Source organism: Aphanomyces astaci (genome assembly GCF_000520075.1).
Source record: "Aphanomyces astaci strain APO3 unplaced genomic scaffold supercont1.47, whole genome shotgun sequence".
NCBI lineage: Eukaryota > Oomycota > Saprolegniomycetes > Saprolegniales > Verrucalvaceae > Aphanomyces > Aphanomyces astaci.
The window spans coordinates 135,742-155,352 of NW_009798310.1; the positions used below are offsets into that span (position 1 = coordinate 135,742).

Consider the following 19,611-nt stretch of genomic DNA (forward strand, 5'->3'; position numbering starts at 1 on the left):
GTAGCACGCCTTGACAAAGCACCAGCTGCAGATGAGTGCTTCTACACTAGTACTTATCTGGTGCTTTTAATATATCGTTGATAGCCGCTGGTACAACTCCGGTCGGATATACTGCTAGGCGCGGCTGACTAAGCTGCGGCGTCGGGCGCCGCCTAAGTTGCTTTTCGTAGTTCCTACAAGTGTATACTTCAGTACATGTGATGATTCTACGTCACTATGCATAAAGATGGAGGTTATCATTAACTTGTTCGCTCCCACCGCGCCTCTGATCGACCTCCACTTCATGTGGGTCATCCTCCACGCTTCCACCTCCACGCTCGATTCGAAGTGCCAACAACAGAAAAGCGTTGCACCAATTCAACAGATCTGGCCAATTACAAGTCAACAGATCTGGCCAATCATGGTCGAGGATTCGAATCCCCAAAATGGACCCATTTCATGGATTCTGGTACTAAGTTCCGGAGTTTTCCTCAACCCTATAAAGCTTCAGAGGCTATTTTAAGGATAAGGATAAATACTCATCTCCGAAATCTCCCTAATGAACAATCAAAACTTCAAAGCCACCTAACTGCTGTAATACCTCCTTAAACTTGATGAAACAAGTTCCATTCGATCAATCACAACCTAAGCTTTATGGGGATATAAAATAATCAAAAAATAGATAAAATTTGCAACATATTTTCGAGCTATCTTCGACAAAAAAGGTGTCCATAAATTGCCTCGTTACGTTATTGTGCTTTCGAGTGAAATTTCGTGTTGAAGCGTGGTTTCTCGTTGGAATTTAAATCGATTTGATTGGCTTCCTCCGATGAGCTCAAAATTATTAGCCAGTCAAAACCCTCTCAATGAAATTCAACCAATCAGATCGATTGTGGATCGGTTTGGTCCACCCCCAAAATTTGTATCAAATCGACAATACTACGTAGTAGTATGTGCAATACTTCTGTATAACATTGCCTCAAATATGACTTGAAGTTAGTCATAATTTATGATCAAGTTTGTTAGCTAACTACGAAAGTGACTTTGATATCTCTCTGATGGCTTGTCTATGAGCGGTGTAATGAATATAGATAACGTTATCGCAAAATTAGTTAAACACTATCGTTCAGGCTAGAAATGTGGCGATTGCAGTACAGTATTGTAGATGAGTGACGAGTCCTCAAAGGTTCCTAAAAACGTAAATATAACCTACTTTGCAAGTAAAAAACTCGATTTTTAAAATATTGATGAACACGAGACCTGAATCATCGGTTTATTTTGGCCCATGCTGTGTGACTTTGAAAGTGACTGCCTCAAATATAACATCCGAGTTGACTAACTTTGTTTGCTACTTCGATGTATATTTCCTTCCAAATATAACATCACATATCATCTTTTTCATATGTTATTTAAAAAAGATCTATTCACGCCTTGATAATGAAACAGTTTTGATGTTTCGAAGAAAAGTGCGCTTCCATCGAGCAAGGTGGAGTGGGGACTAACTGTAAACCACAAGCGAAGGCGCGAAGAAGGGCTCTGTCAACCAGACAAATCAAACCGATCGTGTAGTGGTTTCGGGGCATCAACTCCATCGAGTTCGATTTAATATGACCATTTCCCTCACCTTCTGGGATTTAGAATTATATGTACGACCAGGGGTAGGGCGGAGTGGTCAAATTGGAGTTATTCGGTAGCGCTTTCTTCCCCCCTACTGGTATTGATGTGTACGTCCAATGTTCATTTCGTCATGAGGTATGGCTAAAGAGCTATGGGATCGAAGTGACGGCAACATGTACTCCGGATTATACAGTGACTTACCAGAAAAATATTCTGTACCTTTATAAATAAATACCTTTATAAATATGCTTTTCATCTGTTTTGGCAAGTCCAAGTTGTTTAAAAATTCTCAGACTAAAACAACGATTTTAATGGTTATTTTAGTGCGTACAGTTAAAACTGTAAAGTAACTTGAATAACGACTGGGTGTGTTGCTTAACGCTCATTCATAGTCATACTGTAAAGCGATGATTGGTTGGTTCTTCTAGATGGACTTTCGTAAAACACGTAGTTGCGTTTTCGTTATGGCAAACAAATTGTTTTATGTGAACTCGTTTGGCAAATCAAGGTGTTTTCCGCAATGAAACTGAAGCAGCTATCGCCACAGGCGTGAGCTGCCTGCCATTCGGTGATCAGATCACTACAATCATAACTACTCGGAGTAATTTATAGTAATGTATGTTGATTCTTATGGAACAAAAAGGAAGAGGCAAAGGATGGAGCTCACCAGAGAGACTCAGATGTTACTGGACAGCATTGAAAATCACTTGCCGCTTGGCGAAAACCACTGGGAGGTAGTGCAGACCGAGTACAATTCACGCGAGGGCCACACTGGTGGATTTATGAGGCGTCGACGGCTCGCGGCTTGCATGATCATGAATGGTAGAAAACAATTACTGTGGGTTCGGTACAAATTTCCAGACCCCGTCGAGTCGAATCTCGCCGCCGAATCGAATCACGAATCGGCGCTATTGGCTAATCCAATTTTGAGTGGATTTGATTGGCTCTTACAGAAAGGACAAGTATATTCAACCAATCAGAACTCGAGCGTGATTCAATATTGATTGGACAAATCGCGCGAATTTTGGAAGATTATAGCGAATTCACAATTCTATGATACAGTATCTTCAACCAATCACCTGCAACTTCATTGGGGTTTTGAGTGGTATTATTGTCAAATCCGTTCCAATTTGCACATTCGAATTAATTAGGCAAATGTATTTGAGAATGTTCTAACCAATCATATTACACGATCGAGATATTTGAACCAATCATCGATCAAAATAGTTTGGCCCAGTGGTTTGACCCAACGAAGACGAACATCGTCAAATTAATTTATAGAGTACATTAAATTAGCTTAAAAACTGACACACATCGATTCTCGAATCAACTGTCATCAAGTCCAAATTTCAGCGAAAAGGACAATAACTCGATATTGTCCTTTTAAACCAAATGGTTCGGAACTGGTTACAACCTACTGTATGTTTGGGCGACGAGCAGGAGTTTTTGTCAATTTATGTCCGTTTTGGCTGAAATTTTGAGGAAGTGTGTACTGCCGTTTACGCCACAATGCCTGTTTAAAATCATAGGCTCTATCTACTTATATTGACAGGCAGGCCACGGGACAATGTACCGTATCCGTCACAGCCCTGCCAATTTTCATTGGATTGCTACCATATTCTCGGGATTTCCCGTCAAATGAGTGAAGTCTAAATCCCGATTTTCAGAACTAGAATCACATATGAAGTATACTTTAAACAAGGTAAAACTCGGATTTGTCCGTGACAGAGTGGGTAACTTACTGTGCATCGTCCCATGGCCTGCCTATAAATAAATGGCTTAATCCAATGATGAATAATTTGACATCGTCGTTTACTTTATTCTATGATAAAGTCGTCTTCATTGAGAACGTAATCAAATACTAGTATTGGTTACGGCGTACTATTTAACTGTGTATTCACACTACTACGCCAACATATAATTATGGTTGTAAAACAGCCAATCATTGCACTTCGACAAGACTTAACAACATGACCATACTCGTTTGAATTACAATCGTGAATTGCAATAGTTATTGTACTTTTCACCCAAATTTGGTCCATTGAGCCAAATACCAGTAGCCAATACACTACTACAGTACTTCGAAGTAACATTTGACCCCTGTTTAAGCTTGTTCAATCTATACTATACAATGTTTTGCATATATCAGGTTTTGCCCAACCTTTTAATAGAATCAGTACTTTGGATTGGCAGAAATTAGACAGACCATGATTTCATTGGCTTAGGCGGTTCTTTCTCTTATTTACTGTTAATTGACAATACAGTAGTAAGACATCCAATAGACAATAGTAACGTTTCAATGTTTCATTGTCATGACTTGATCACAACGGCTGAAGTAGTACTAGTAAGGTGGAAAAGACGTGGAAGGACTTTGGTTTATTCAGCAACGGCTACACTTTTCCCTTGTTGCTACCGGGTTCTAATAACTCCATGATGGAGTAATATAATTCCCTAATATCAACAGCTGCACTGTTTCATCCATCGTCATATCCCTTCAAAAGTACCATGAGCGTTGTATCTTCGGAACCCCCGGACCATTGAGCTGCAATTTCCAGTGGTTAGCTATCGCTCGCTACCCAGTGCTACATTCTCTCTAGCTGGAATGTGTGTGTTTTGGTGAAGTTACTTTTGCATGACTGTACTGTGAATGGCATTATAGGAAAAAATAAATAGCGTTGTAAGCAACACTGAGACTGTTGTGATCAGGGAATTGCTCCTTTGGTGGTGGTGTCACGGTGAAAACTTGGGCGCCAACTCCACCAACCGCCGCATCCTCCGCACAAACATTGCCGATGAGTGGCACAATATACCGCGCTAGCCCTCCTCGATCAGCCCCCCATCCTTCGAGGGACCGACCGACCCCTTTTTTTTGTCAGCATCATGAATAAGGCGGTGGTACTCTCATTGACACTCAATACAAAACATGCAAATATTTGAGAGCACACTCTCCTTCACTCTCTCGTATGCACTGTGAAGTACTAGTAACACATTGAAGTAACACATTACACCATTATTATTGTTGTTACCATTGTGAAGACCGCAGCGAGCCTCGATCATCGTCATGTCCGGGAAGTTTCCGCTGCCGCCCAACTTCTTCCGATGTCCACCGTTGACCCCGGAAGAAAGCAGCTACATGTCAGACCTTGCGCGCAAGTCGTTTCTGGACCTCGTGCGCCACTCGCGCATTGAAGGCGGTCCGATCAAGTGGACGCTCGACTCGGACGAGGGCGGGCTGCAGATTTACTCGGGGAAAGACCCTACCGCACCCACGGATATGCGCGTCCTGTGCTCAACGACCGAAGTCATGGCGACGATCGAGGAAGCCGCGGCACTGTTTCGCTTGGAAACCACAGAGTTGTTCCGCGAGTACCTGCGTATGTTTGCCAAGGATTTGCTCGACGCCGCGTCGTTGTACACGTTGGCGATGCCGACGGAACAACGTCCGCGCCATTACATCGGCGTCAAATGGACATGTGTTGAGTCTCCGTCCAGTTTGATCAAGAACCGAGACTGGTGCTACTTGGAGGTACTCCCATCTCGTTCCCGTTGCTCGAACATGATGTCGTCTGACGTATATATACATATATTCTAGTGCCAAGACGATTTCGAAATGAATGGACGGCGGGGGTGGGCGCGCGCCCTGAGCTCCATCAAGCTCCCATGCTGCCCCGACCTCCAAAACTCGCTCGGGATCGTGCGCGCGGCGTTCTACCGCACCGGCTACGTCTTCCTCGAATCCAATCGACCGGGATATCTCCAGGTGATCCATGCGATTCAAGTCGACTTCAGAGGGAACATTCCATCCTGGGTCATCAAGTTCGGCATGAAGAGGCGCGCGCGGTCTATTGGGGAAATCGACCACCATTTGCGGGAGAAGCGCCTCGGCGGGGAAAAATTCCTCGCCGACCACGATCTCGTGCCCAAACTTGCCCGATCCAAGTGTTTTCTTTGCCACAAAAAGCACGGCACGTTTACGAAAAAGCACAATTGTCGGCGTTGTGGCGAGGTATTTTTATATATATATATAGATATACGACACGCCTAGGATTTTTTGTTCCCATTCGTCCCCATCGAATCCTATACTGGGAATCGTCCTCATCCATGTCGACTCTTGTATTGGGATTCTTCCCATGATTCTTCCCCGCTGATTGCAGTGGGGGATGTGTATGTACTTGGTGTGCTATGACAAGACTGGGAATCTTCCCAATCTTCCCATTCAAACTCTTTCATCCATTCATCTCAATCGAATCACATATTGTATTGGGATTCGTCCCATACTTCCCAGGTGAAGACGGTATTCAAGGGGAATATATATATATATATTGTAGGTGGTGTGCAGCTCGTGCAGCAAGTTTTGGAACGTCAGCATGAACGGTAAACAACGTTCTACCAACTATTTGGTTTTATTTTAATAAACTGACTGCCACAAACAAATTCCTCTTTTTGAGACTTTTCAGAAATATTTTGACATTTTTTTTCAAACGACAGCTTTTGTGTGTTTGGGTACCAAATCGGACATATACAATAATATAATACGTTGAATTTTGACTTTTTTGTGACAGAATTGTGTTTTTGCAACTGTCCAATTTGTACTACTACTACTACTACTACTACTACTACTACAGAGAACCGAGTAGGAACTCGCGCACAGTGGTATTTTGAAATATATGGGGAATTGTATGCGAATGTGCAAGTTGTGATTCCGAGTACGAATTATAATTTTGCAATCAGATCAATCTGATTAATTTTATTAAATCCAATCATACAATTTACAAACTTTTTATGAGCATACTATTGGTTGAAATATAAAATATGAAAAAAATACTATTGGTTGACGTCGGAATTTATGAATGCTCCATGGAAAAAAATAGTGTCGATACCACTGTGCGCGAGTTCCTAATCGGTTCTCTGTACTACTACTACTACTACTCGGAGTACATGATATATTTCCAGCAATAGTCTGCTCATTCTATCATGGCATCCAGAGTTATAGGTCGTAGAATATATTTTCAAAAAATTTCTCACTTTCCATTTCACAAGGGAAGTTGTATAATAATATATATTGACATCAAAATATTTCTGTGATATATATATATTGGCGTACAGGTTTCAAGGATATATATTTAGGTCACCGTGTGCATGTGCGCGTATGCACTGGCTGTTCCATCGGCGGCAGAACCATCAATCAAAAGCTATCTGTCCGACCCTTGCACGACAATGCCAGCATGACCGGCCTCGTCATGGAGGCCCAGATCCAACCATCTGTGACACCGTTCGATCGCAAATCGGCGCCAGGACAAGGGAAGCTGCGACGTGGTCGAGAAGACGACTGTGGTGTTGTCTACTCGAACGACGTATATAAGCTACCAACCACAACAACCGGGGGGAGATCGCGTAAACAACCAGAGTCCCTTGCCGTGCAAGTTGGTGCAGATGATCATCACTCAAATGTACAGCAACACGAGTACATATACAGCCAAAGCGTCCAATTAGCGTATGCATCGACGGGGAACTTGAAAGCGTCCACGCCAGAGTACCCGTCGTCGTCCAACCTCGTCGCAGACCAATCGGTTGGTGATGGGCCGGCCCAGTACAGTTATGAATCATCCCATGGGGATTGTTATGACGACTACCACCAGCAACAACAGGCAGCAGGGTATCACGAGGAGTATTACTACCCTCACGACCAGTATAATACCCCAGCGTTCCACCAAATGTATCGATATGATGGAGGGTACTACGAACAAGGAGGAGGTGCGTACGGCAAGGCTGGTGGGGAAGGCTATTATCCACCAACCCCAGGGATTCTTCCCCACGACCCCCGATACGACCACGATCTGTATGATGACGAGGCTGCTGCTGTCCGACGTGATGGGGAAGAATTCCCCGCCACTACGTACCACGACCAGGATGAATGTCCAGTGCATGTTCGTCCATATCAAGGGGATGGTTACTATTCATACCAAGATAAGCAACAAGGGCCCCGACAGCAGCAGGACACTCGGTCGACCAAGGCCAAAGCGGATGCCGACGCCATGGCGGCGCTGTTCAGGGACATGGAATCGATGGGACTCAAACCGGCGGCGGTGGCTGCCCGAGCCGCATGATTACGGTGTCTGGATACTTGTAAAGCTGCGATAACGTTATTGAGTGTTTACTAATAATAGTAGCTGGGCTAGGTACTACTACTACTAGTAGTTGGAGTAGTAAGTTAGTAGTACTACTTCCGTGACCCATGGGACTACTATTGTCTCTTCAATTGTTGTGTGACCATTGATTGGCCACCATATGGTACGTACGTCCAGCACTCGCATCCTGACTCTCCGTATAAAACGCATACGTTTTTTAATTCTGTTTGTCGTCTTGTATACAGTACACAGGCAGGCGGGTAACCTTGTTGCAATCTGTACATGTGACCACAAGGGTCCTTCAAGCTAGCAGTGACTAGTTGTTGTAGATTTGTAGTAGGAGTCGTAGGAGTATAACGTTACAGTAGGTTTCTAAAGGGAGGTGGAGATTTCATACTATATGTACAGTAGTGGTACGTGTAGGCTACTATAGTTGGATTGATAGAGTTTAACGCAAACACGTAAAACATGTGTCAAAACATACAGACACAAAGCGGCTGTATCCATGAATTTCGAAGTTCGAAGACAAACCACCTTCTGAACACTAAGTACTACTATTAATAGTACTGTACGTGCAGCGAACAGTGACATCGTGCCTCTGCAGGGGCAAATACATGCAGGCTGACGGTGTATGTAGTTGAATAGATCGCCATGACACACCACAGCGAAGCCTTGTACGCAAGTTCCTCTGGTACGAACCAGAAAACGAACGTCCAATGTTGTTGTACCCACCATATATTATTATGAGTAACAGTGGTAATGAAAACGTGGGTGTGGAACCCACTTCGAAATTCGATGTTTCTCCGTGTCGCCTCTCCATCGACGAGTCATTGCAGGATTTCGCGCGCGAGAGGTAGTCGTCATGAGCAAGTTCCCGGTGCCGCAGGACTTCATCTACTGCCCTCCGTTGGGAAAGGACGAACGAGCCAACCTCGTGAACCTCGGAGAGAACTCCCTCATTGACCTTGTGCGCAGCTCCAAGCTCCATAGCGGGGCGATCAAGTGGACTATGGACTCGGACGAGAATGGAATCCAGATTTTCCACGGCGAGGACCCAAATGGACCGACCGAGGTGACGCTCCTCGCGGGGGTCACCGAAGTCCTCGCCACATTTGACGAAATCGCCGCGCTCTTCCGTCAAGAAACGAAGGAAGCGTATGCCGAGTACACCAAGTTGTTTGCCAAGGACACGCTCGATTCCGCACATTTGTATACAATTTCCACGGCGACCCCCGACCGACCGCGCCATTTCATGGGCGTTCGATGGGTTGTTATCGGTAGTCCCTATCCCCTCTTGGCGAATCGCGACTTGTGCTATTTGGAGGTAGGTACATTGTGTTGGTACAACGTGGGGCTGTCCTTTCTTGAGCTCGTGTATTGTACCTTCTCCAGAACGATAAAAAGCGTTCAAATCAATGTTCTCACAGTTTCTATGGCTATTATAGTGCCAAGACGACTTTGAAATTAACGGGAAGCGCGGGTGGGGGCGATCTATGACATCTATCAGCCTTCCATGTTGCCCCGACTTCGAAGGTCACTTGGGCACGATCCGCGCGACGTTTATTCGATCGGGGTTTGTCGTGCACGAGTCCAAGCGACCGGGGTATCTCCAGGTGATCCATGCGCTACAGATCGACCTCAAGGGCAAGGTGCCGCAGTGGGTCGTGAAAATCGGCATGAAAAAGCGCGCGCGGTCGATTGGCGACTTTGACAAGTACTTGCGCGAAAAACGGCTCAGCGCCAAGCCGTACTTGCGCGATCAGGACCTTGTGCCCAAGTCGTCGCGGTTCAAGTGCTTTTTATGCCAGTCGAAATTTGGCACGTTTTCCACCAAAGTACGCTGTCGCAAGTGCGGCGAAGTCGTGTGTGGCAAGTGCAACAAGTTTTGGCAAGTGAAGACGACCAACGCCGGCCGCAAGATGATCCGGGTCTGCTCGGCATGCTCGATCACCGGCGGCGGCCACGACGGCTATCCCAAGGACGGCGTGGCCTCCAGCGTCGCAGTGTCGGGGGTGGCGTCGTCGTCCGAATATTCCGGTATTGTTGTCTTTTACCCAACATTTGGTCGTCTTTTGTGCTGATGGATTCGCCAATCTATCGTTCGATTCTTGACTGTACAGATGGAACCTTTGTCACACTAATTTAAGCCTCACACTAATTCAAGGTTGAGCGGGTCGAAGAGTGGATTTGATTGGCTACTTGATTCGTGATCTGGGTTTTCATTGGTCGATATATATATCGATTTCGTGCAGCGCATTTTGATTGAATATCGAGTTGACAATACAACAACTGGACCTGTGCAAAATGTGTGGTTGTGTTGACACATGTTTTGGTCTTGAGTAGATGAACGATCGGACACGAGTGCCCAAGACTCGATGCAGCAAGAAACCATTTCGTTGTCGGGCAGCGAGCCGCAAGGAAGCAGCGGCGGTCAAAATTATTACCCCCCTGCCATGGATAGGGCACGACACCAACACTACCAGCAGCAGCACCTGGCGCCATCACGAGGGTATCCCGCCCATCATGGACAGTACAGTCTCCAAGGGGCATCTCATCTGTCCACGGTGTCTCCGCAATGGGGACCTCGAAACAACCTCCCAATCCACAACCGTACCCAACAACGCAATAGTCTTAGTCGATACGACGACCACCAACCCCTTCCAACATCATCATCGCAACCACAACCACAGCCCCCGTTGTCGCCGTATTCGTTGAGCATTCGACTTCACAAAGACGGCGACGACGACATCACTTCTGGTCCTGGTGGGGGCAGCCAATCCCCCCACGCCGCGCACGGGGCGGCCCGATCAACGCCACGTGTGGACGACTCGAATGCAAGCAATACTTCGCCAAGGATACACGATGCGCGGGACATGTACATCATGGGGGCGACGGCGGACGACGGGGAGTTTGATTCGGCCACGAACCCCCGTGGGCCACCACAGCAGCCGCTCCAAGCTCAAGGGGAATATAGCCACGGTAGCAAACCCGCCGATGAACGCCAAGAAGACAATGATGATCGGCTTTTCATTACGCGAGAAAGCGACGACGACAACGACGCGATGAGTGCGTACTCGGAATACTCGCACGCGGCGCCTCCCTTGGCCAAACTCGTGTACCCGTCTCGCCATATAAACCCCCTAGGCGCAGTGTACCACCATCGCTCGCCCCGCCAGATCCTTGAAATCGACCCATATGCAGCCAAACCATTTCTCCACGGCCCGTCGTCGCTCCAACCACAACATGGTCGAGGGGGACTTGCTGGGCGACACGGACCTCCTCCTACCCACGTGGCAAAGTACAGCAACCAACTATGGGCACCCAACAATGGACATCAACTACTTCAAGGGCAGCAGGTCCCCACTCAACGACGACGATATGACGAGCAGCCCATCAACGCTGGAATGCACGACCCCGACGGCGCGCACGTATACCGCCGCCGTGGGGGGGTGGACGACCTTCGTGGATACATCGGTGATAATAGTTCTACTGACTATGGCGTCGATCCCTTCCCTCCTCCTCCACCTCGCGGGATGGAAGCTCGAAGGATTTATCCTTATGATTCCCGTGATCCAAGAGATCATCTTCCCCGTGACTATTCAGTCGAAGGAAGTGACTTTCCTGTTAACCCCCGACATCTTCGCATGGCGGCTCGTGACCCACGTGGAGTCGACCCTCGAGGCCGATTGTATGACCCCCGAGACTTTGACCATCGTCGAGACTTTGCCGACGACGAGCATGGGGAAATTCCCCGTGCGCCACAGCAGTCGTCCATGGCTCCTCGGTACTCGCCGCAGCTCCAGTTCCCCCGTGATCCCCGGGAGTATGCCCGCGATCCCCGCGACTACCAACAGGAATATTCCCGCGAATACGATCGGGATCCCAGGGATTTTGCCCGAGATCCACGAGAGTACGACCACCGGGATTATTTGCTGCGAGAGTACCACCACCCCCAACAACAACAGCAGCATTATGACCGCCAATTTCCCCCGTCAAACCCCCGTGACGACCCCCGTCCATTCCGTGATGACTTGTTTCCCCAACAGCCGCCCCCGCCTCCATCATCTGTCCAGCATTCTTCCGATGACACGTCGAGCTTGAAGTCCGACAGCATCATCCAAGATGAAGTTCTGCGGGCGATGAAGGCATTGAAAGGGGAAGAAACACCCGATCCCCGGCAATTGCTCGCATTGTACAAGCAACTCCAGCAACTCAACCTTGAAGGAACGGCTCCAACGACATCACCTTAACCCGTATTACCAATCAGTATAACTATTAATCGTACTTTACTATAGTACTGTGCGTAGCCTACTTTTTGTGAAGAGTCTCATGGCATACAAATGTGAAGTGTATTGACTTTTTGTGTACATACTAAAGACTTTCGGGACAGCATTGAATATTAATACCAACTTTGGATACTATGTATGGTTAATATAATATAATTGTTGAAATCCATATAAATACTTCGAAGTAGTACGTAATAGTATGAAATTTCTTTATTGAATCATATTATTATCGTCGAAGGTTTTTTCACCCGTCCAACCTAATACAAACATCAAGTGAATATTGCTTTGGTTCGAAAAATAATAGAAAAAAATGTAGTGTTGGATCAAGCGTGGTAGGATCTTTGAAGAAGAATCGACATGCACAACCATCCTACCGACCTGAAGGCGCCTCTGTATGATCCTCCGCATACAGGCCACACGGAATCGCAAACATCCTTCCAGTCTAACTACGATGGAGCGTCTCCACGAACGTCACATGCGTCCTACTCTCCCGTGGGTTGGTGGCACAGGTACTGCGACCCACGTAAACTCTGTTGATCTCACGATGATTCTGGACAGCATCATGGCTTGGGACACGCACGTGCTGCTGCGATACATGCGCTACATCAATGTCATTCTTGCCCTCTTCCAAGCGCTGACGGGCTTCTTCGGTCTCTTTGATCTCGCCATGCTCAACGTCACGAGTTTCCTCATCGCCGTCTATGTCATGTACGCATCCAACACCCATGATGATGTTTTTCCCATCGTTACATATGTACATTTGTGTAGCATATTCGCGCTGCTTCTGTTGGCCTTCGAATGCCGTTTCTCGTCCATGGAACCCACGATTCGCCAACTCTTTGGGTTCCTCTTCACCTACCGTGGCCGCACGGCGTTCATCTTCTTGTACGCTGACCATGTCCTTATGTTCTTCAATATGCTAACGATGCGGCTGTAGCGTTGGTTTTATGAACTTTGGCATGCGTGACGCCATGGCCAAGCTAGCAGGAGTACTCATGTGCACGAATGCGTTCCTCAACCTGATTGTGATGACCTGTCATCCGTCGTTCCGCAGCGGCGCCCTCCGCGCCGACATGGACCCCACCACAGGATACACGGCGGGTGAAGACGTACGATATCTTGCGTGCATCGTCAATACGTGTCTCCTCATGTGACCACTCTGTAGGAAACGGCTCAGGTGCTCAAGGCCAATTCGCATTTGGCAGCCCAAGCTGGGACATACGCGTTCTCGCATCTGTCCCCCGACGTCGCCACCCAGGTATACAACGCTTCTTCCGTAGTGTACCAACCTCATAGTATTGGACCATTAGATTGTACAGAATGCCGTCACCCAGGGCGGCGGGTCCTATGTTCCACCGACTCCGACGTCATAAAGATGATATTTTGCATGTGATTGGCTAAAACTACATTTGTATTATTTGTCTTGCCGAATCAAATCGCGACTGAGAGGAGGAGCGATGTCACTTCTTCGTCGATGGGATAATGTAATGGACTTTGTCGAGTATAACGTTACCAGTATCTCGAGTCCTGCAAAGGACACTGTACGGTTAGCAAGGGGATGGTGTGATATGAATGGTACTACAACCAGGTGCGAGATCCAGGCCCTGGGTCGTCGTCATGTCGTTGTTGTGCAAATTTATTCCCATCAAGAATAATGGACATGTCTACCCTCCTACGCCAATCGGATTATCCGGAAACGTGCGACCAGCATTTCTTAATAAACGCAAGTTCACTTTAATCATCCGGATAACACGTAGTTTGAAACTGGCATTGCGCAGCATAATATCATGGACGCAGGTACAGAGAAAAGCCATCACCTCTGTAGATGTTGATGCATTGAGGCTGATCGGGGACATGCTACGTGGGTGTAGAAGTTCCTCCAAGGCGATCCAAGGCCAAGTCTTCCCCTGCGTATCCACAGCAAACGCCATCGGTATGGACGTCTCCAGGGAACGGGTCGGCGGTTGTGCACGTGGAAACCGTGCGTCGGTATTTGCTCAAGTTGACCCCGATCGAGGGAAAGGACTTGTTGCCGACGGCGCGATATCCCTTCTGCACACTGGTGCTGCTGGACAAGGATCTGAAGGAGCTCAAGGGTGAAAAACGACGCACCCCCGTCGGGAAAGTCTATCACGCAGCTTCCAACAACCCGATGTGGAGTCCGTTGAAGGCGGCGGTGCTTCGAAGCATGGAGAGTTCCAACGAAAGCAACATGCCCCTCGGCATCGGTGTCGCGGCCGCCGCGGAAGAGTACACATTTGGTACGACGGTGAACCTCCGCAAGGCCAAGTACGTGCTCGTAAAGTGCAAGGACAAGGGGCAAGTCCAGACCGAGGACTTGGGTCGACTGCTCTTGGCGCTAGACGATCTCGACACCAGCGGCATGGAGCTCACGTCCTGGTATGTCCCCGTGCCATGATGCTCGTGTTTAAGTGCATCTCGATTTCTTGCCATGCTAGTTACTTAATTTTATATTATCCGTTCACCCAAAACTTGGACTTTTGTGCTAATTCGCCAAATCTATCGATCGATCCTTTGTACTGACAAGTTGGTATAACCTGAATTTTGTATAGAACGAGTTAGGAAGCACACTAATTGAAGTCTCACACACTAATTAAATATGTTGTGATTGGCTACATACTTTAGCCAACATTTGGTTTTTGGTTGTATCTGTTTCATGAATAATCCCAACAATAATAATGTTGTCGTGAAATAATGGATCGTTTACTGTGGTTGCTAAACAAATATATTTCAAATATATCTGTGACGTTGATATATGACCTTACTTTCCTGAGACGTCATACAACGCAACATCCTTCATATGTACGTGGGTAGGTACGATCTGCAGATGCACACGGGTATGAAGCGCGTGCAGGGAAAGCTCCGGTTGTCGTGTCGCATTATCCGGGAGCCGTCGCGGAAGCAACTGTGGCTCGCGGCCGAGCAAATGCGAGCGGAAATCAGCGTCAAGGACCATTACTTGTACCTGAAGTGTCATCCAAAGAGCTTCTCGGGGCGCCACGCCACCGAGTGGATGCTTCGTCATGGTCTGAATCGGCCGATGAAGGGCGGCATCACATGCAGCACCGAAGAAGAAGCCCTGCTGCTAGGTAAACACGTTTCGTTATGAATTTGTGCAGTATATAAAGTAGGAACGGGACTATGTATTGTCGTCGTTTTCGCTGAAATTTGGACTTGAGTGCGATTTGAAGCTGATTCAATGTATGGTATGGTATATACATTTGAACATTTTCACTGGACCAAACTGTCGCGTCAAACTAGGCGACTACTACACGATGATTGGTTGAAATGTTTCGTCATTACACTTTGATTGGCTATTGTCCTACTCGTTGAAATTTGGACTTGGCAGGTGATTCGAGTATACAAAATTTCAGATGAACGCAATGGCTAAACTGCGGGGCCAAAGTATACTACACGATGATTGGTTGAAAATTCTCGTTATTGTGCACTTTGATTGGCTAGGACATTCTCAACTGCATTTGTCAAATCCATTCGATTCTACTGTTAGTCAAAAGTCCAAAGTGGACTAGATTTGACAACGTAAAGTTTTGACGAAAGTGATTTGACATAAATATGTTTATATACTATACCATCTATACCCTTTTTTCCATGTGTGTGCATGTGTTCCCGTTAAACCCCCAATTGGATCCTACTGTGGTACACACATGAGTACATGAATGTGGTAGTAGTAATTGTGAATTCGCTACAAACTTGCAAAATTCGCGTGGTTTGTCGAATCAATATTGAATCACGCTGGAGTGTTCTGATTGGTTAAATATACTGTGTCCTCCTTTCTGTAAGAGCCAATCAAATCCACTCAAACAAGGATTAGCCAATAGCGTCGATTTGTGATTTGATTCGACGGGGTCTGGAAATTTGTACTACCGAATCCACAATATTGGGGGTATTTTTATATTTGCCTACGTTTCATTGGAACTGTACATGTGTGTGTTTTGTTTTGAATGGATTCATATATGTGAATTCTTTTGTATATGTAGGCCAATGCTGGTTGCGCGCGGGCATATTGACGGCGATTTCGAGCTTTGGCGGGACGAGTGGCGGGACGTCGGCGTATTTTCAAAACACGTCGTGGAAGTATTACCGATTTGCCGTCAACCACTTGGACCCATTTATTCAACGTGACAAGCAACGCGAATGCCACTGTTTCCTCGTACGTCCATTGGCCCAACCCACACGACTGTCGTGGATATTTCGCTTTTTTTATTCCTTTTTTTTATTGGTTTGTCGTGCATGTCTCTCTTTTTTTATTTCTTTTCTCTATTTTATTCCTTTTTTTATTAGTTTGTCGTGCATGACTCTCTTTTTTATTTCTTTTTTTTTTTCGATGCGTTTGTTTGCACACAATATATCTCTCTCTCGTGGTTGTTGTTGTTGGCACTTTGTCCACGTAAAACCAAAAACACAAAAACACAATATTTTTTTATCATTGAAAATAATATTTATTTTGGTAGGAGCAAGAAGATTTGGTCCACGAAGTGGAATTTGAAGGGGACGACGATATCGTGTCATCGCCGCAGCCAACCATATCTGGGACAGCTTCGTCCCGCGGTCTTCTACTTCCATCAGCAGCCTCATCCTCTCCCTTTCCTCCCACAACTACAACCACAGCGCATCCTACTAGTACTACTAGTACTATGAAGATGACGGGCAAAAAACCCTCCCAGCGTCCGTCTCAGCTCGACGCGTCGTCATCTCGATCGTCTCGGTCATCTCGATCGCAGAAAAAGGCGCCGGTGCCCCTCACGATCGACGACTTTGAACTGCTGGGCGTGCTGGGGACGGGTACGTTTGGGCGCGTCGTGTCGGCGCGGCACCGGGCATCGAACCGGGTGTTTGCAATAAAAATTGTGCACAAGTTTGGGATGGACGACGTGTCGAAGGCCACGGCCAAGCGCGAGCGCGACGTGCTCATGGAAGCAACGCATCCGTTCGTGGCGTCGTTGCATTTTGCGTTTCAAAACGAAGACAAGCTGTACATGGGCATGGAGTACTTGTCGGGCGGTGATTTGCGGTACCATATCATGGCGCACCATCTGCAGCAGCATACGCATCACGTTGCCGGCATCGGCGCCACCACCAACACGCTAACCCCGTCTCGGATCAAACTGTACGCGGCCGAACTCGTGGCCGCCCTCGCGCATTTGCATTCGCTGCACATCATTTACCGCGACTTGAAGCCGGAAAACGTGCTCGTGGCTCGGGATGGTCACATCAAACTCGTCGACTTTGGACTGAGTAAGGTCACAACTCCATCGTCCACGAACAAGTCGCTGGCCGGGTCACCAGAGTACATTGCCCCCGAAGTACTACTCGTGAGTTCCTCAAACGCGTCATCGTCTGCTGGTGGTTCCGACGCGGGGTACACGGACGCCTGCGACTGGTGGAGCCTCGGCGTCCTCCTGTACGAACTGTACGTGGGCCGCACGCCGTTCCAGGATGCCAATAAGGCCATCATGTATCGCAATATTGCCGAAGGACCGGTGTACATCCCGACCGAGTGGGGGCCAGACGTGGCGTCGCTGCTCCGAGGGCTGATCGACCGTGACGTGGCCACGCGCCTCGGCGGCAGCACCAACGTCACCCCCATCCCGTTTGACATTATGAACCACGTGTACTTTAGCGGCATCAACTGGGACATCTTGCAAGCCAAGGGGGGGCCGCCCCCCGAATGGGTGCCCGATCCAGACGAAGTGTACGTCGACGACGAGTTTCGCAGCGTCGTGCCTGTCGACACGCCCGAGTGGCGTATGCTTGACGAAGTGGACCGCGCCAGGGAACACGTCGACGGGTTTAGCTTTCGACCGACCGAAGTGTTCCAGCCGTAATACCACCGTAAAACAACCAAGATGAGAAAGGATAAGGATGGATGGATGATGGCTTTGTACGGAGAAGACGTAAACGAGTGAATCTTGTGACAAGGTGCAAACACGTACGTGGACGGAATCAAAGGGGGTCGTAGTATCTCGTTCGTGTGGGGGAAGATACCCCGCTGGACGGCGCCTAACATGATACACACAACTAGCACAAAGTAGCTTTCTTCATATCACGAATGTACAGAGTATATTTGGGTGGCTACGAAGCCGTGAAGATTCATTCACGCTGCTATTTTAATAACTAACATCTAGGTAGCTACATAAGCCCTTGGGATGCCACCTTCTACTGTGCATCTGATGTGTAGGTGGCTGGCTACTAATAAGGTTGCCTATGTAACTGACCATCCCGTGGCTACAGATGCAGCCCTTTGGCTACCGATGGATGCAGTGTACTGTACAGTACAGTACTTACTACCTTGGTGGTCATCCAGGTTGGAGTATGGTTGGGCCCACGTTTAGTAGTAGTTAGTGCAAGATGTGTTAGCAAACAAATATTAATATCAACGCAACACGGACGACCGTAGCCACACACTGGTTAACAAGCCGGCTTGGTGGTGGTGGGAGTTGGGGAGGTCGTGCCGCCATTGAAGTCGACGGCGGCGGTCGAGTACGCCTTGAGGCCGGCGTACACTTCTTTGCCTACTTGTCGGATGGTGGACACGGGCACAACAAAGTCCACGCCGTCCACTTCGATGGTCAGGCCTGGCTTGGTGTAGTTGCGGAACGTGTAGTCGCGGAAGTTGCCGTACGTGAGGTACAGGCGCTGGGCGAGGTCGTAGTTGCCGCCGGCGCCGGCGATGGCCGTTTGCACGGCCTTGCCGAGGACTTTGTACTTGGCCAGGTACGGTTCGACGGGGTCGACCTTGGAATCTCCGAACGGGAACAGGACGGACGCGGCGTTGGAGTGGACGTCGATGCCGCCGTCGATGGTGGCGGCGTTCGCCTGGAGCCACTTGTGGATGCCCAACGTCTCGGGCTCGCTCAAGATGGCCTTGCCGGGGTACGTTTGCGACCCGGGGGGCTGGTTGTCGGCGTTCCAGTACGGGGACGGCCAGTTCCGGTTCAAGTCGACGCCATTGACGTTGGTGCGGATGAGACGGTTGGTGGTCCATGTCTTGATGTAGCTGTCGATGTTGACAATGGGCACGACGACCACGTCATAGTGGTCGAGGGGGGAGGGCTTCTTGTTGATCACGTCGTCCAGTGTGGCCGCGAGAGCGTACAGGGAGCCGGACGTGGACGCCCACTCACGGGCGTGCTGGGTCGCCTGGACGTAGATGGCCTTGGCGTTCTTGCCGTTGGCCACCTTGTAGCCGGGAATGACGAGGCCGTTCACCGACTTGGACACTTCGTGGCGGGTGATCAACGTCGGGTGCTTCTTTTGGAGTGTGTCCAACAACTCGAAGATCTGCTCCTGGGTGCGGAAGCAGTCGAAGAACCCGTTGGTGACGTACGAGCCAGCGACTAGCTTGTCGAGGTACCCCGCAGTTTGGGCGTGGCACAGCCGGTTGTCGTCGGCGTCGCCTTCCAGGGACGACGCGGCGGCAAACGCGGCGGCGGCGGAAAGCACAAGAGCAGACGTGAACTTCATTGAGAGAATTCGAAAATGAAGACCAGGCATGCATGCAGCATTCGCCGGCAAGGTGCATCTTGGGCTCGTCGTCGTGGAGGTGGTTCCACGATTGT

At 48.3% G+C, this 19,611-nt stretch overlaps 5 protein-coding genes across 6 annotated transcripts; 4 read left to right on the top strand and 1 right to left on the bottom strand.

Annotated features, from left to right (window-relative positions):
• The first annotated feature begins 4,617 nt into the window (after positions 1–4,617).
• Positions 4,618–7,770, top strand: H257_13275 (hypothetical protein). Its single transcript, XM_009840742.1, has 4 exons — positions 4,618–5,122; positions 5,189–5,602; positions 5,925–5,970; positions 6,724–7,770. The coding sequence occupies exons 1-4, from the start codon at positions 4,658–4,660 to the stop codon at positions 7,701–7,703; spliced, it is 1,905 nt and encodes a 634-aa protein (XP_009839044.1). The 5' UTR covers positions 4,618–4,657; the 3' UTR covers positions 7,704–7,770.
• Positions 7,771–8,537: 767 nt separating this feature from the next.
• Positions 8,538–12,022, top strand: H257_13276. Of its 2 annotated transcripts, XM_009840744.1 has the most exons (3): positions 8,538–9,048; positions 9,170–9,761; positions 10,068–12,022. In XM_009840744.1, the coding sequence occupies exons 1-3, from the start codon at positions 8,587–8,589 to the stop codon at positions 11,972–11,974; spliced, it is 2,961 nt and encodes a 986-aa protein (XP_009839046.1). In that variant the 5' UTR covers positions 8,538–8,586; the 3' UTR covers positions 11,975–12,022. The 2 variants fall into 2 exon arrangements, with proteins under 2 accessions (XP_009839046.1, XP_009839045.1); XM_009840743.1 differs by lacking the exon at positions 8,538–9,048 and having other exon boundaries at positions 9,130–9,761.
• Positions 12,023–12,327: 305 nt separating this feature from the next.
• H257_13277 (hypothetical protein) lies at positions 12,328–13,513 on the top strand. The gene is made up of 6 exons (XM_009840745.1): positions 12,328–12,519; positions 12,569–12,718; positions 12,779–12,895; positions 12,948–13,119; positions 13,176–13,268; positions 13,321–13,513. Exons 1-6 carry the CDS (start codon positions 12,368–12,370, stop codon positions 13,381–13,383), a joined length of 747 nt encoding a protein of 248 aa, XP_009839047.1. The 5' UTR covers positions 12,328–12,367; the 3' UTR covers positions 13,384–13,513.
• A 254-nt stretch (positions 13,514–13,767) lies between these two features.
• On the top strand, positions 13,768–18,121 carry H257_13278 (AGC protein kinase). Its single transcript, XM_009840746.1, has 5 exons — positions 13,768–13,807; positions 13,882–14,410; positions 14,846–15,120; positions 16,030–16,202; positions 16,504–18,121. Exons 1-5 carry the CDS (start codon positions 13,798–13,800, stop codon positions 17,875–17,877), a joined length of 2,361 nt encoding a protein of 786 aa, XP_009839048.1. The 5' UTR covers positions 13,768–13,797; the 3' UTR covers positions 17,878–18,121.
• A 232-nt stretch (positions 18,122–18,353) lies between these two features.
• H257_13279 (hypothetical protein) lies at positions 18,354–19,520 on the bottom strand. Its single transcript, XM_009840747.1, has one exon. The coding sequence runs from the start codon at positions 19,514–19,516 to the stop codon at positions 18,461–18,463; it is 1,056 nt and encodes a 351-aa protein (XP_009839049.1). The 5' UTR covers positions 19,517–19,520; the 3' UTR covers positions 18,354–18,460.
• Positions 19,521–19,611: the final 91 nt, after the last annotated feature.

What these genes read in the sequence shown, in the direction of transcription:
- H257_13275 (XM_009840742.1), top strand. Translation starts at nt 4,658, where the DNA reads ATGTCCGGGAAGTTTCCGCTGCCGCCCAACTTCTTCCGATGTCCACCG. An exon ending in GAGACTGGTGCTACTTGGAG is followed by an intron (nt 5,123 to 5,188) that starts GTACTCCCATCT and finishes CATATATTCTAG; the next exon opens with TGCCAAGACGATTTCGAAAT. An exon ending in TTGGAACGTCAGCATGAACG is followed by an intron (nt 5,971 to 6,723) that starts GTAAACAACGTT and finishes ATATATATTTAG; the next exon opens with GTCACCGTGTGCATGTGCGC.
- H257_13276 (XM_009840744.1), top strand. Translation starts at nt 8,587, where the DNA reads ATGAGCAAGTTCCCGGTGCCGCAGGACTTCATCTACTGCCCTCCGTTG. An exon ending in GCGACTTGTGCTATTTGGAG is followed by an intron (nt 9,049 to 9,169) that starts GTAGGTACATTG and finishes TGGCTATTATAG; the next exon opens with TGCCAAGACGACTTTGAAAT. An exon ending in GTCGTCGTCCGAATATTCCG is followed by an intron (nt 9,762 to 10,067) that starts GTATTGTTGTCT and finishes GGTCTTGAGTAG; the next exon opens with ATGAACGATCGGACACGAGT.
- H257_13279 (XM_009840747.1), bottom strand. Translation starts at nt 19,516, where the DNA reads ATGAAGTTCACGTCTGCTCTTGTGCTTTCCGCCGCCGCCGCGTTTGCC.
- H257_13277 (XM_009840745.1), top strand. Translation starts at nt 12,368, where the DNA reads ATGCACAACCATCCTACCGACCTGAAGGCGCCTCTGTATGATCCTCCG. An exon ending in CCCGTGGGTTGGTGGCACAG is followed by an intron (nt 12,520 to 12,568) that starts GTACTGCGACCC and finishes GATTCTGGACAG; the next exon opens with CATCATGGCTTGGGACACGC. An exon ending in CCCCCGACGTCGCCACCCAG is followed by an intron (nt 13,269 to 13,320) that starts GTATACAACGCT and finishes TTGGACCATTAG; the next exon opens with ATTGTACAGAATGCCGTCAC.
- H257_13278 (XM_009840746.1), top strand. An exon ending in AGAAGAAGCCCTGCTGCTAG is followed by an intron (nt 15,121 to 16,029) that starts GTAAACACGTTT and finishes TTGTATATGTAG; the next exon opens with GCCAATGCTGGTTGCGCGCG. An exon ending in GCGAATGCCACTGTTTCCTC is followed by an intron (nt 16,203 to 16,503) that starts GTACGTCCATTG and finishes TTATTTTGGTAG; the next exon opens with GAGCAAGAAGATTTGGTCCA.